Source organism: Pleurodeles waltl, chromosome 6, assembly GCF_031143425.1.
Source record: "Pleurodeles waltl isolate 20211129_DDA chromosome 6, aPleWal1.hap1.20221129, whole genome shotgun sequence".
NCBI lineage: Eukaryota > Metazoa > Chordata > Amphibia > Caudata > Salamandridae > Pleurodeles > Pleurodeles waltl.
In genome coordinates this window covers 1502290138-1502306055 of record NC_090445.1, presented here as the reverse complement: position 1 = coordinate 1502306055, position 15918 = coordinate 1502290138, and the positions used below count along the sequence as shown (strand labels likewise).

Genomic DNA, 15918 nt, shown 5'->3' with positions numbered 1-15918 from the left:
CTCCATGCTCTGCTTCTCACGCAGCTCTGCCCCCTTGCCCACTAACCTCCATTTTCTATGGGTCAGTCCCTATTCCCTCCCTCTTGCCTTGTCTGGTATGTTGTCATGCCCCTTCCCCCCTCCTGCCCTTCATGATCCATTATGCTTCAACTGTCCCTCCTGTCTGCACGGTATAGTCAGCTTGCTGCCCTTGTCTCTTTCCCCTCTGCTCTCTTTTGTCCATGTGCATGGCCCTGTTCCCTCACTATTGCTTTCCATGGTCTGTTGAGCTGCACTGCCGAAGTGCTTGCCCTGTGTGGTGTATTGTGCTGAGGCAACCCCTGATGCCTGTCCTGTAACGTCAGTTTGGTGCCCCTGCCCGTCTACCTCCTAACCTTTGTTATCAGAGTCCATGTCCCTACCCTAATCCTCTTGACCTCAGTGATCCAATGTACCATACTTGCCAACATTTTAAACTTGGTAAGAGGGAGACTTTGAAAAAAAACCTGGGGAATTGATTTTCCCTGTTGACTTACATAGAAAAAAATGAGATTTTAGGCAGGAGACAGATAAAATAAAGCTATCTTGGGCTTAAAACATTGGGAGTCTCCTGCCTGAATCGGGTGTGTTGGCATGTATGGTTGCACTGCCCCTACCTCTTCCTTCTGCCCTCAATGGGCTGTTATATTGCCAGAGCCTCTCTTGCCTGTTCTGCAAAGTTGGTTTGTTACCCCCACCCTCCTTTGCCCTGCCGTCCATGGTCTATTGTGCTGCTACTGCCCCTCCCGCCTGCCCAGCGTGGTCAACATAATGCCTCTGCACCCTCCTTCTGCCGTCAATTATCCGAGTCCATGCCCCTGATATTTGCCTCCACAGAGTATTCTAATGAACAACTAGACTGCTAACATTCTATATTTTTTACAAAAGTGTGACACGCGTGACTTCATCTTGGTGTAATCAAAACTGCAATACCTAAAGTATTTCCTTTAGAAGTGACAAACTTGAGAGGGTCTCATTTCCATAAAAACTTTGGCTAGTGCAATAAAAAACTAAAAGGAGGATATATTTTCTGAGTTCTCAAATAGCAACAAAGCACTTTAAAATTATTTGCTACCTTGATTTTTTCACCCATTTTATCGTTTGATTATATGTTACTCTTAGGGGAGAGAATGTGGTGTTACCAGTTTTGAGGTAATCAGCTTGACATCCTGTGATTCTGGGCAAATTAGTTAATATCCCCATGCCTGATGTTCAAAAGGAATGTGTAATGTGACTGATGCTCATGTAAAGCACTACCATACCACCTAGTCAAGTCTGCGCTATATAAAACTGCAAATTCAGCGCAAACTTGACTCCATATTTATATCTTGACGCTAGACCCATCTAGAGCCAAAATATAGGAGTTAACGTCATTTTTTGGATGTGTGAACCAACCTTGCGTCAATGAGATGCAAGGTAGCCGTTGTCATCCAAAAAACGGTGCTATCCCCACAGCACCATATTTATCCCCCGTGCTAAAATAATGCACGGTGGGAGGCAGGCTAAATAATAGTGCTAAGCTTGCTTAGCATCATTATTTAACACCCGGGTCAGACCAGGCATTAGGGGACCTGTGGACCCATTTCCATGGTCAGACACCATGGAGTGGGTCCACAGGTGCCCACCCCAAGCCCCAGGAACACCCCCACACACACCAGAGGGACAACAGAGAATAGGGAACCACATCCCAGGTAAGTAGGGTAAGTATTTTTTGGTTTTATTTTAAAGTGTCATTGGGGACCCTAACAAGGGGACTCCTGCATGGCACTGGGTGCAATGGCCATGCCCAAGGGAAACTGGTCCCCTGTGCTGGCCACTGGGGTGGTGGGCATAACTCCTGTCTTTTCTAAGACAGGAGTCATGTTTTGAGATGGTTCTGGCCTGGAAACGACACAAGACTGGTTAGTGGCATTTTTTGGCACTAACAAGCTTAACATCATTTTTAGACAAAAAACTGCTATTCCCATAACAACACCCCCCCCCCGCTAGCGTCATTTTAGTTGACGCTAGCCCAAACTTAGCGCTGGCTTGCGCCATTCCATTAATATGGTGCATGGTGCATGGCTGGCACTCAGGAATGGTGCAAGCCGGTGCTAAGCATTAGCGCAGTTTTGCAGTTTTGCACCCAAAAGTATAAATCTGGGCCTAAGTGTTTTGCACACCTCTGTCATAGGGCTATACTTGGGCTACATTTGGGTGGGGTGATATTTGTGCTACATTTGGGCTCTCCTTTCTCTGGTGGCCATCTTGGGAGACTTATTTGTGATGAAGCTCCCTAATCTCCTCATTTACTGCAGTATCCTCAGTAGAAAATGCTTTCAGTTTTCAACTTCGGTTCCATCAAGATGGCAGTCAGATGTGCCACCCTTTTCCTATAAAATCTGAATGTTAGCACTCTAGTTGCTCATTAGAGCACTTTAGTAAAATGCTGGTGTTGAAAGTGCATGTTTCAGGCAACATGTCAGAATTTTTTAATGAATTAGAAGAGAACGATATTTGAGAACTCACTTAAAACATGTTCGAAGAGGACAAAATGCAAAGGAATAAAGATATTTCGCCTCATTACACCTGCCTTGGGGAGGCACACCATTTTGATGCACTCCCAGGTTTAAAGACCCTTGTAAATCTGGGAATGCATCAAAACCTATGGGTGTTGTGCGGGAACACCCACCGCAACACCCATGGAATGCCTCCCTGACGCGGTTAAAGGCCTGCAGCGACTGCGCTGCGTTACCATATACTAAAGTGGCTTTGCATAGCCTCATAGTTAAGGTTATACTTACAGTTATACTTATGTTAAACTATAACTTGTGTTATAAAGTTACTTAAAGACACTAGTTATAGTTTCTTCAGATAAGTAAAACTGTGAGTATAACTATAGTGGCTGAATTTCTATGGCTTTGTGTGGGTAAAACTTCTACCTAACTATGATGTCCCTGTAACCTTTGTTTTTTTCAGTGAATGTATATGTTTTTTAAATGTAAAGTAATATACAATTACCTTATGTTAATACAACCACTTCCAGGCATGGGATATGGTGTGTGAGTGGGTGATGATTTTTTTCCATTGGGTTTCGGATCCATGGATCCTTTGTGGATTTACACTGGGGGTCACGCTGTGCACCCAGTGAATCTGCTGCTCAGCCAAAAAAAAAAGAAACTGGCTAATGTTTTGCCCATGAAGACGCTCAGAGACCCCTCTGTGTGTCCTATGGGGTGAGGATACCTTAATCCTGACTCCTTATGTGTGTTTTTATTTATGTTTTCTCCCGTGGGGCCTAGCCAAGAAACAAAATGGCAGGCACAACTTTTCTTTCAGGTTTCGGCCAGCCAATTAGGGTCTTGCTTTTTTGCAAGGATGTATATGTTACACAGTGGTAGTCGCCACTGTGTAGTTATATTTAGGGTCAGAGAATCTATAGAAAAGGCTTTTTTGTTTTTGTTTTGATAACAATTTTGGTGTTGTTTTACAAATCTGTAAAAACATTAACAAAAACGTTCATTCTCTTTGATTCTTTCATAGAAAGCTTTGCATCAATCTGTCAAGTTGGAGGCCCAGAAAAAGTGAGGAGAGTTTAAAGTGCAATTTCCCATGCTAATTTCTGTTCACAATGCAAAATAAATGGATGTATGGAATTACACCAAATTTGGCAAGAAGGGCGAACTTCACTTAGAAAGTGTGCTTTTTGTGATTTGATGTAAATCCGTTCAGCCATTTTCGAGAAAACAGCATTTAAAGAGGGGCTCAGATTGGGCATAAAGGGGTTAACCTTTAGAAAAAGTAATGTATATATGGACAGTTGGTCCCCTGGAAGTCCCCTGAGACTCTGCCAATTCTCAAAAAGGTTAGTGCATAGCTACTTTTGATTATTCAGTGGAGGTTTTCCTCATGTCTACCATTTTGGAACCATGGGACCAGTCCCAAGATACCACAATTATCTGATTGGATTGCCACAACATTGAACAAAATGTTAGAGCTGCCATTGCATGACTCAGGAAATCAGTCAACAAGCTCAGATTTTTAAGAAAAAAGGGCATATATATGGAACATGAGAAGCACACACTGACCCTAGGCCCATGTAAATAAATTAACCACTTTTGTTGGTGGTACTGTGCTACTATTGCTGTGGTGCGATACCACAAGAGTACTGTGGTACTGAAAATAATAATAATGAAAAAATGATGTGTATATTTCGGGTTGACTACCCATCCCCGGTGGGTAGGTTCACGGCTTTGACACATGCTATGCCCTATAGCCCACCCTGCTGGGCAAGGTCTGGCACTCACAGTATTAGGTGAAGGGCTTGACCGCAGGCCTGAACCTGTATCCAATCCATGCTGTGCACCGCCAGGCAAGGAAACTTGAAGCACTGTATTGCATGAGAGACAGGCCATACAGTGCATCATGGGGTAGATTTATCAAATTTTTAAGCAGCGTTCCAGCCCAAGTTGGTGCACCATGCTCCATGAAAGGGAGAGAGTAGGACAGTGACACATCTATCAAGATATTGCACTGTTTTTCTTTCGTCCTTCAGTAGCCCATTCTAGGCTGCCATGCACCGACACACAAACCCTTGCACCATGGTGGAAGGGTGTGTGTTCCATCAAGCACAGTTTTTGCACTGAACTGTACTATGGGGCATATTGAAGAGCTCCTAGTGCCACCGGAGCATCACTTTTCGTGACGCTCCAGTGGTGCTAAGCACTGCTCCATATTTACAAGGAGGAGTAACGCCACGTTATTGTGGAGTTATGCCTCCTTATTTATATGGGCCATCCGACGCAGTTTTCTGCTTTTGCTGAGCGTGCAATGGGTGCTGCTGTGGGCATTCCACCACAACATCCATCGCTTGTGACGCTGTCTCAGATTTACCAGAGGTGGCGTTAGCATGACAAAACGAGGAAGAATGCTTTTATTTGTCCTCATTGTTTGCTTTTTCTATGTGTGCTGCATTCTGCAGCACACATAAAAGAAGCAAAATGCCAAGGATGATTCTTTGCATGAAGGAAGGGACACCTTCCTACACATAAACAATTATTCACAATGATGCCTTGGTACTTCTATGTGTGACCATTATAGATTGTTCAAGTGCAGGAAGGGACACGTTCCTGCACGTAAACAATCTATCCCTTCAACACAGACACCCTTGCACTATGGTGCAAGGAGGCCTGCATTGGTGCTAGGCAGCTTAATTCAGTGCTAGAGCAGGGGGAAACACAGGGGGTGAGCCGTATTCCTCTAAATACGGCACAGCCCTACGTTTCAAAAGTGGCGCGGTGCTGCCATTTTTGTTGCAGCACCACGCTGTGGCAAGTTTGAAGAAATCTGGGCCTATGGCTTAATGCTTTCCCACTTTGTGTGTGTTCTGTACAATCCACCAGACATGCAAAGCTGGAAAATATGCTCCACAAGTATGCCTTCTTAATGGATGTGTACGTTTGTGGCACTAATCCCTGTCTATCAATTTCAGTTGATAGAGATTTGTGTCAAAATCCATGGGTGACTTCTTGGAAATGCAATGTACCCTACAGCAAAGTAGATTATAGCTGTAGTTAGCTTGGTCAGTTTTCCAACACAAAATCCTGATTTGAGTTAAAAAGCAAATATGACCAAACTTTTTTGCACTTGGTGTGTGAAAACAAAACTAACACAAAGCCTGCCTATAGAGTTAGTTGATCTGGTTCATGTTAGTACACTGGACAACACTGTGCCAACAAATATTAAAATTGCCTTTTAAAATACACTAACACAGTTCTACACTAAAAAGCAGACATGACAAGCAACATAATTTATATTTTTAACTAAGTTTCAAAAGCCATTTTTGGTATCCCTCCTCTGCCTCCTTACATCTTTTTTTAAACATATTTCCAAGACTGGGGACCAAGTGTCTGAATCCTAAAATTGCTATGGCTACATCTTTCCTGGGGAGGCCCTGTGCCCAACTGCAAGCTGCAAATGGTCGAAGGCCGTGCCTTGCAGCATGTAGGAAGCTCGAAGGCAGTTCGCTGCAGTTTCTGGCCAACCCCACGCCACACGCTGAGCGATCTGCATCTTGCTATCCATGAAAAACCATATAAACTCACTGAAAAAACACAAATGTTAAAGTGATCTTATAGTTAGAAATTGCAATAATATATTACTTCATATTTAAAGAAACTGAAAAATTCACTGAAAAAATAAAGGTTAAAAGGACATGATAGGTGAAAATATTGTTATGTCAAGTTAATTATATCTTGTACTCTAAAACTCACGCCCATGCCATGCACTGCTAATTACCTCCAAAATTACATTACACATTATGGGCCTGATTACAACTTTGGCAGAGGGGGTTAATCCGTCCCAAATGTGACGGATATCCCGCCCGCCGTATTACGAGTCCATTATATCCTAGGGATATCACTGAACCTCTGAATTGGCATTATTGATTACAACACTGTGGATGGCGAGGGAGCGAGTTACAGTAGTTACCTTAGGGCACATGTTATAGTTACTTGACATAAATATAACTGGTGAATGTCAGTGTTTTTTCCATATAAAACAGTGTGTTGTAACTGACATTTTCTCCTAACTATAACATCCTTTTAACCTTTGTTTTTCTCTGTGAATATATATGTATATGTGTGTGTGTGACAAATTTTCATTAACTTTTATAAAAAAGTGTTTTTTTTTGCCTAGTTCTGCATGAAATGTTTTGGGGTGATCAGTTAAGCGGGGCTGAGAAAAAGGGGGGTCTCAAATTGCATCCCCCCATGCAATTTCTCATAGACATGACTACAGCCCGAACCGCTGAATGGAAGTATACCAAATTTGGCAAAAACCTAGATCCTGGTTCAGAAAGATCTTCTTATTTGGTATAAATCCATTCAGTAATTTGAGAGTTAAAAGTTAAACTAATAAGAAGTATAGATAGCTAGGGAAGCGGACCATTCGCAGATCCTTTTGTGGAGTATCAGTGGATATGGGAAAAAAACAAGGCCTCGATTGACTGGCAGTAACCTTGCAGGAAAGTTGTGGTCACCATGTTCTTTCTCCCATCAGGCCAGGGGGAGGAAAAATAATACAAAACAGATATAAAATGTCAGGATACAGGTCCATTGGAGAGATGGAGGGGCCCCTGAGGGATCCCTCCTGGGCAAAAATTGCCCAACTGTTTTTTTAGGCCAATCCATAGATCCAACGTGGCCCTCTGTGGTCCTAAATGAGGCCCCCCTGCGTAAACTTGTGAAGGATCTGCAGATCCCAAAAAACTGAAAAAAAAACACCCAATCACACACCAAAACCGGTCTCACAAGGCCAAAGGCTGTGCGTGTCGTGGGGTTGGGTACATGGAGGGGTGGCCGCAGGGCCTTCAGCCATGCACGGAAGTGGTTATAATAATGTGTAGTAATTAGATATTACTTTACATTAAAAAATCCATAGATATTCACTGAAAAAAACAAAGATTACAGGGACGTTACAGTTAGGCTGTTGTTTTACCCATTCAAAACCATAGAAATTCAGCAGTTTGAGTTATACTTATAGTTATACTTATCTGAAGAAACTATCGCTTGTGCTGTTAAGTAACTTTAGAAAAAAGAACAGTTGATGTACGGAATGCTAAACAATGTCAAACATTCACCCCCAGTCACAGATCTGGGCCTAAATCCATGGTTTGTTTGTTTGCCACACCATGCCAGCCATATGCAAATCAGTCTTGACTCTGCTCCCCATGGGAACAGTCCAGCCCGACCTACCAGGCTAGTTCCTCTCTGGATGGGAAACAAGCATCCTGGGACTGGATTCGAGCTATCACCCCTCAACAGCAAGGCTAGCTTGAATCTGGTGGCATAGCAATCAAGGGACCCACGCCTGTGTATATCTTTCCCACTTAGAGCAACAAATGCACAAAGAACTTTAGTGTCTAAGAACCTGATTTAGATTTTGATGGACAGATTACTCCATCATGATGGTGACAGATATCCTGTCTGCCGAAATATAAAACCCATAGGAAATAATGGGATTTATATTTCGGTGGATTAAATATCCGTCACCGTTCTCCCCCACCATGCACAGTTTTTTTCTTCAATAATTCGACTTCTAAGGTTTCATTGATATTTTTATTGACATTATTAAAGTTGTCATGAGTGCTGTAATAGCAGGGGTAATTAGCAGTGCATGGCAGGGGCACGAATTACAGTTACCTTAGGGAGTAAGTTATAGTTATTTGAAATAACTCTAACTATAACTACTGAATTTCTCTGGTTTTGTGTGAGTGAATTCAGAACCTTACTATACAATTCCTGTAACCTTTGGTTTTTATACGTGAATTTCTATGGCTTTTTTAATTCTATTTCCTAACTACAACTTCCCTGTAACCTTTTTTTTCCAGTGAATTTATTTGTGTTTTTTAACTTAAAGTAATTTTCATTACTATACATTAATCCGAGCACTGCTGTGCACAGCCTTTGACTGTGTGTGGTGGGGGTTGGCCGCAAAGCTCCCTATAATCAGCCAACCCTGTACCTCACACGGCCTTGTGCCACCCCCCACTGTGCATGGTCAAAGGTTGTGCGTGGTGGGGGTTTGCGGTAGGGCCTGCGCAGACCCCCCATAACCACCCAATCATGTGCGGTGGGGTTTGGCCGCAGGGGCCTGGCCTTGGCCAGTCCCTGTGGCCCACCACCCCTAACCACCCAACCCTGGGCTGAGCTGTGCATGGCCTTGGGCCGTGTGTGGTGTAATTGGCCACATGGCCTGTCTCTCATAGTGTGAAAATAGGTGTGAGAGGGTGTCTCTTGGTGTTAGAGTGGGTGTGAGAGTGTCTAGGTGTGAGAGTGGATGTGAGAGGGTCTATGTAGATGTGAGAGTGGGTGTGGGAGTATCTGGGTGTGAGAGTAGGTGTAAAAGGGTGTCTGCATATGACAGTAGGTGTGGGAGTGTCTCTGTGACTGGTTGTGTGAATGTCTGTGTGGGTCTGTGAATGTGTGTGTGAGAGTCTGAGTGGGTCTGTGAGTGGTGCATGAATGTGTGATCAGGCCATCTGTGAGTAGGTGCTTGAGTGTCTGAGTGAGCCTGTGAGCGGGTGCAGGAGTCTCTGAGTGGGTCTGTGGGTGCATGAGTGTCCTGCCATTTGATAAAGTTTGTTTTGACCAATGACTTTGTGTTTCACCACTGCGCATATTAGTTGCTCAATGTTCACCAGTAGCACATGGTATGTTTTGTTCAGTTGAGCCGCCTATTGGCTTTGACATGCTGTATCCAGTCTAGCCGCCTATTGGCTTTGACATTGCATGCCTATTGACTTTGACATGCTATTAGATATTCTGCCTATGGGCTTTGACATGATATTATATATTGCATTTTGTATTCAGCTTAACTGCCTATTGGCTTTGACATGATATTCAGCTTAACTGCCTATTGGCTTTGACATGATATTATATATTGCATTTTGTATTCAGCTTAACTGCCTATTGGCTTTGACATGATATTAGACATTGCATTTTGTATTCAGCTCAGCTGCCTATTGGCTTTGACATGATATTATACATTGCATTTTATATTCAGCTCAGCTGCCTATGGGCTTTGACATGATATAAGACATTGCATTTTGTATTCAGCTTAGATGCCTATTGGCTTTGACATGACACTAGACATTGCATTTGATATTTAGGTTAGCTGCCTATTGCCTTTAACATGACATTGCATTTGATATTTAGGTTAGCTGCCCATTGCCTTTAACGTGGAGTTAGACATTGCAGTTGAGAATCTAAGCTGTATTTTTCCAAGCTGTGTTTTTGCACCAGAGAACCAAGATGTTTTGCTCTCACAGTAGACTAGACCTGATAAGAGAGAGTACATGGGCGTTGTTTCTCTTCCCTTGAGCTTGGGAACAGGAGTAGTCTTGGAGACCTGGCCAGTCTCCAAAAGGCTTGCTCAGTTTCCCAGGTCTGAGAGGAGGGGGCACACCTTTGTAACGAATGTAACAGGCTGCAGAGAGTCAGATTCGAATCTGCCGGACCTCGTGCTGGAGCTTGGCGCCAGCTGCCAGCATCCCGTGTGGGTAGATGACACTCTTTCTCGCGGCTGACAGGGGTCATCAGCTTGCAGACCTTAGAAAGATGTAGCTGTAAATAGTTCCTACACGGTGAAGTATTTGTTTTGCTTTGCATTCAATATCTTATAAATATAACCTGCTGTGTATATTGCAAACTGATATATTTTGTTTGATTAACGCGGACTAGAAAGCTACTAATTCGTCATTCATTCATAAACATTGTGGTTGGGGAAGAATAAAATAAAAATAAAAGTCTTCTTTGACCTCAGAAGTGCATTTCTGTTGTGTTATGTTAGTGCTTAGAGACTAAATAAGAGGAAAGCACTACAATTGGTACCTGGAGTCGTGGGGTCGGTCATTAAGAGGTGATTAAAAGGGGTTTGACGAGTTAGTAGATTTCTAAGTGCACACTTTAAAAGTTTAATTGTTTTTTTGTTGTTTGGAGAATTACAGAAATTGTTTTCTGTTTGGAGAATCACAGTAGCACGGCAGACCATGTCTGAGAATACATGTGTTGATGAACTGCCTGATGGTGCTAAGAAAAACTGTGAATTGTTTTCTGTTTGGGGAATTACAGAAGAAAATGCATGTGTAGCTAAAAGGCCTGATGTTGTTTTGAGAAATAATTCCCATTGTATATATGTAGAAAAAGTGTGTTTTGGAAGTAATGATGACAGAAAGGTCTGGATACCTTTATCTGCTTACAGAGAAATGCAGGAGAAATGTAGGCAGTTGGAACATGAAAATAGGAATTTATGTGAGCAAATTAGCCCGACTGAAAGTTATAAAACTGCTGTTTTTGAAGAATCTTTCTTGTCCCATTCCAGTAATGAGGGGGTTAAGACAGCTCCGAGCTGCACTGAGTTTCCGTGTGAGCCAGGGTTTTTGGCAGCCAAAATGCATTCCTTAACTGATAACACGGAGGAGAGAGACCAGAATGTGATTTACGAGTTACCGTTGCAAAATGCACAAGTAAAACGAAAGATATTAGAGCAAGAGACACCGAGTTTCATTAGCTTGTTTGATTTTTGGAAAAAGAATAGCCCTCATTTGAGAGAAATCCTAACACTTTTGTATATGGTCACTGTGAAAAATTATATGCAGCTGCGCGCTTGTGATTTGGCAATTGAAATAATGCAGACTTTAGGTTTCTGCGCAGTGCAAGAAGGAAATACTGATGTACATGTAAATCAAGAACAAGGAAAGAAAATAGTGCCCCTAGCTAGAATCATACAATGGATCTGGTACTTGCAAGACAGGGCTAGAGTACCACAGATAAAAGAATTACCAATGAAATTGTGTGCACCATTTGAATTCGTGTCTACTGAAGATAAAAAGCATGTTTGTTTTACTGATGATTCATTGACTGAAATGTTGCTTTCTGGCACAGTAGAAGGAACAGAGTTGTATAATGTGTGTCAGATTTTAAAGCAAGAGCTACGTGAGATGTGTCATTTTTACGCTGATTTTTGGTTCTTTGATAATGTTTTAGCCACATGGCTTGTACCTAACTGGTTCAATTACCTTGCAGATGTTAATGAGAAAAATGCAGAGAGAGAAGTGTTCACCCAGAATTCTGCCTTAGTGGGGATGGCTATGTGGGTCCCCCAGAAATGTGAAAAGGCCACTTACAGGTGGGCAGAGATGAGAGAGATGCACATTCCCCTAGATTTGATAAAAACTGTGCAGCACGCACAAAAGCAATCTGTCATGCAAGCAGTCACAGAGCAGTTGGGGAGAGGAAAGTTACCAGAACAGAAATGGCAAATTGATCAGGTTTTAGGGAGAGTGATTGCTGCAAATTACCAAGGAAAAATCGAAATTATGCTGATACCTAGAAAAGAATCTGATTCATTCATACAAATTGGAGACAGAATGGCCCAATTTGGCAAAAATGCAGTGAATGGAGGTTTGGTAAAGAAGGAGTCTGCCCCAGCCCTTCTGACAGTGCAAGAAAAGGGAAGCTGTGGTGCAGCAGATAAAAACCTCAGTGCTGATGTGTGGGCTGACGCCCCAAGTGACCCTCCAGAACCTGCAGAGAATATAACAAAGGGCCCCAAAAACGTCCTGCTGATTATAAAACAGGGAAAGAAAGAGGAAGGGTGCAGTTTAAATGAAAAATGTTATTTGCAAGAAAAGTCATACTTGTTTCTTTTGCAGATCCGACCACGTTTCGCCACTGTCCCTGAGTGTGCTGTGTGGTCCCCCTTCCGGTGTGTGCGTGTGGGGTCGGGGAAGGGACCGAATCCCCAACCTGAACCTGGCTGAGTAAAGTGCCAGCACCATGGATCCATTTTGCGCAAACTGCGCCTTCAGTTCAAGTTCAACTTGTTTGCTGTGTTTTTTTTTTTTCCCCTCTCGTATGGAACTCTGACTTTTGCTTACCTTCCAGAAAACCTTTCAGGTGGACCGTGCACCTTTACATGAGCAGAACTCATGCCACATCAAATTGCTAACACTGTTGAATTAGAGACTCATTCAGAGAAAAAAAAAAAAAAAAAATTGCCCAGTCTTTTCTATGTAGATGTATCTGATGTGAAAGGTTATGAAATCAATGTGTTAATTCACTTCTATTGCTTTACAGGGATTGCTTTGATCATAATGTTTTTTTTTTGCTGATGTTTTTTTTTTTTTTTTTTTTTTTTGTTTGAAATATGAGATATGTGAAACAAAAATTCATTGGTCAAAGGGCGGAATGTCCTGCCATTTGATAAAGTTTGTTTTGACCAATGACTTTGTGTTTCACCACTGCGCATATTAGTTGCTCAATGTTCACCAGTAGCACATGGTATGTTTTGTTCAGTTGAGCCGCCTATTGGCTTTGACATGCTGTATCCAGTCTAGCCGCCTATTGGCTTTGACATTGCATGCCTATTGACTTTGACATGCTATTAGATATTCTGCCTATGGGCTTTGACATGATATTATATATTGCATTTTGTATTCAGCTTAACTGCCTATTGGCTTTGACATGATATTCAGCTTAACTGCCTATTGGCTTTGACATGATATTATATATTGCATTTTGTATTCAGCTTAACTGCCTATTGGCTTTGACATGATATTAGACATTGCATTTTGTATTCAGCTCAGCTGCCTATTGGCTTTGACATGATATTATACATTGCATTTTATATTCAGCTCAGCTGCCTATGGGCTTTGACATGATATAAGACATTGCATTTTGTATTCAGCTTAGATGCCTATTGGCTTTGACATGACACTAGACATTGCATTTGATATTTAGGTTAGCTGCCTATTGCCTTTAACATGACATTGCATTTGATATTTAGGTTAGCTGCCCATTGCCTTTAACGTGGAGTTAGACATTGCAGTTGAGAATCTAAGCTGTATTTTTCCAAGCTGTGTTTTTGCACCAGAGAACCAAGATGTTTTGCTCTCACAGTAGACTAGACCTGATAAGAGAGAGTACATGGGCGTTGTTTCTCTTCCCTTGAGCTTGGGAACAGGAGTAGTCTTGGAGACCTGGCCAGTCTCCAAAAGGCTTGCTCAGTTTCCCAGGTCTGAGAGAAGGGGGCACACCTTTGTAACGAATGTAACAGGCTGCAGAGAGTCAGATTCGAATCTGCCGGACCTCGTGCTGGAGCTTGGCGCCAGCTGCCAGCATCCCGTGTGGGTAGATGACACTCTTTCTCGCGGCTGACAGGGGTCATCAGCTTGCAGACCTTAGAAAGATGTAGCTGTAAATAGTTCCTACACGGTGAAGTATTTGTTTTGCTTTGCATTCAATATCTTATAAATATAACCTGCTGTGTATATTGCAAACTGATATATTTTGTTTGATTAACGCGGACTTGAAAGCTACTAATTCGTCATTCATTCATAAACATTGTGGTTGGGGAAGAATAAAATAAAAATAAAAGTCTTCTTTGACCTCAGAAGTGCATTTCTGTTGTGTTATGTTAGTGCTTAGAGACTAAATAAGAGGAAAGCACTACAATGAGTGTTTGAGTGGGTCAGTAGGTGGGTGTGTGAGTCTCTGAGTGGGTCAGTGAGTGGGTGTGTGAGTGTCTGAGTGGGTCTGTCAGTCTTTGAGTAGGTCTGAGAGTAGGTGCGTGAGTCTCTGAGTGGGTCTGTTGATTGTCTGAGTGGGTCTGTGAGTGGGTGTGTGAGTCTCTGAGTGGGTCTGTGAATGGGTGCTTGAGTCTCTGAGTGGGTATGTGAGTCTTTGAGTGGGTCTGTGAGTGATTGTGTGAGTCTCTGTGTGGGTCTGTGAGTGGGTGCGTGAGTGTATAAATGGGTCTGTGAGTGGGTGAAGGAGTATCTGAGTGTGTCTGTGAGTGGGTGTGTGGTTGTCTTTGTGGGGGTGTCAGTTGCTGAATGAGTGACTCTGCCACAAAGAAACCTCATCTGCCCTTTTATCCAACAAGAGTACACAGCTTTGCATGAAATATCTACGCAAGTGGAGTTCTTTCTGCCTCCTTAGTTAAATGTTCAGTAGGTATTCTACACTACAGCTGTGTAATGGAGCACAATGAAATGTCATCACCACCTTGTGTGCATTATGGCAACATGATTGTTCCTGTTGCCTGTTTTTCAAGAATTCTGTGATAAGATGAATCCTCCTATAGAGAGAGGCCAACAAGACTACAAAGACGTAAATCACCAAACCAAGGTCCTTCCTTTTTTCTATCTGAAAGTAGGTGCTTCTTTGTTTTTTGGAGATGACCTCATATTTTTTGGCATCAAGCTCGCGCCATCACAATCGGCAGGAAACACACTGGGGGGGCCATTTGGGAAGCTCTCCATCATCCTGGCAAAGTGGGGAAGACATGCATACTAGTAAGGTGGATGAAGAGGGGCCAAGTGGGTGGGGGTTTCAGGTGATTTACACAGTGCATACTCTTAGCAATTTAAAGAGAGACCTGTGGTCTCTAGGGGAGGGGGCGCCATGTGGCTCCCCCTCAGGCCGATTTTGGCCCTGGGGACCCTATCCCCATACCCCACTATTCAATGGGGAGGGGGACCGCACCCCTCCCCCCCCCCCCAGGGTGAGTCACAGTAAAATAATGCGGGGCCCGCACAGCCCCAACCCCCCCGCCGCAGCCCTGAGGACCACCACCTGCCTGGGGCAAAACAATTTTTTTTTATTAATGGAGGGGCCCGTACAGCCTCCCCTGCAGCCCCGGGGACCGTGACATCCCCAGGGCTAAACAGCTAAACATTAAATTAATCTCCCTCGTGGAGACACAGATGGCTCTGGGTGCACCACTCCCAGGTCCTGCTCCAGCTACCTCTTGAGGTGATCACCCTGACAGCTCCCACTAAGCAAAACCAAACATGACTCCTGTCAAAGCCGGAGCTGTCAAACAGCTCCTCCGTGCAGAAAGCAGAGTTTTCATCTGTTTCCCTGCAAATATGCGTACAGGAAAATTGATGAAAACATTGCTACCACAAGGGGGAAGCTGCTATTTAAAGCAGCTCCCTGGTTGTGGGAGCAGTGTTGGCTCTTGCAAGAGTCGGCAGGTAGCTGCGACTGCCGGGGCCTTGAGAGTCCCCCGTGGCCCCAAAAATAAAAAAATAAAAACACAGTAATTTCCATGCTTTACTTTCTTTTCAACTTCAAATATTTAAAGTACATAAGGAAAGGTCAGCAAACTCTTTTTACTTGGCAAATGCATCTTTCTTTTCAATTTTTTAGAAAATATTTCATTCTAAATACATCATTCATCATTCATCAAAGCCTAAAAAGCCCCCTCTCTCTCTCTCTCTCTCTCTCTCTGTCTCTCTCTCTTTCTTTCCCCATTATGGGATGGAAGAGAGAGTTTGTTATTTCTATTGTCTCTCCATACTCCATACAATGACATGGGTTTGGGTGATCATAGGGGTTGGCCTCAGGTACTGGC

The 15918-nt window shown here is 43.1% G+C and overlaps 1 protein-coding gene across 1 annotated transcript; it reads left to right on the top strand.

Annotated features, from left to right (window-relative positions):
* The first annotated feature begins 9123 nt into the window (after window positions 1–9123).
* LOC138300997 (uncharacterized) lies at window positions 9124–13953 on the top strand. Its single transcript, XM_069240983.1, has 2 exons — window positions 9124–11685; window positions 12212–13953. The coding sequence occupies exons 1-2, from the start codon at window positions 10547–10549 to the stop codon at window positions 12321–12323; spliced, it is 1251 nt and encodes a 416-aa protein (XP_069097084.1). The 5' UTR covers window positions 9124–10546; the 3' UTR covers window positions 12324–13953.
* Window positions 13954–15918: the final 1965 nt, after the last annotated feature.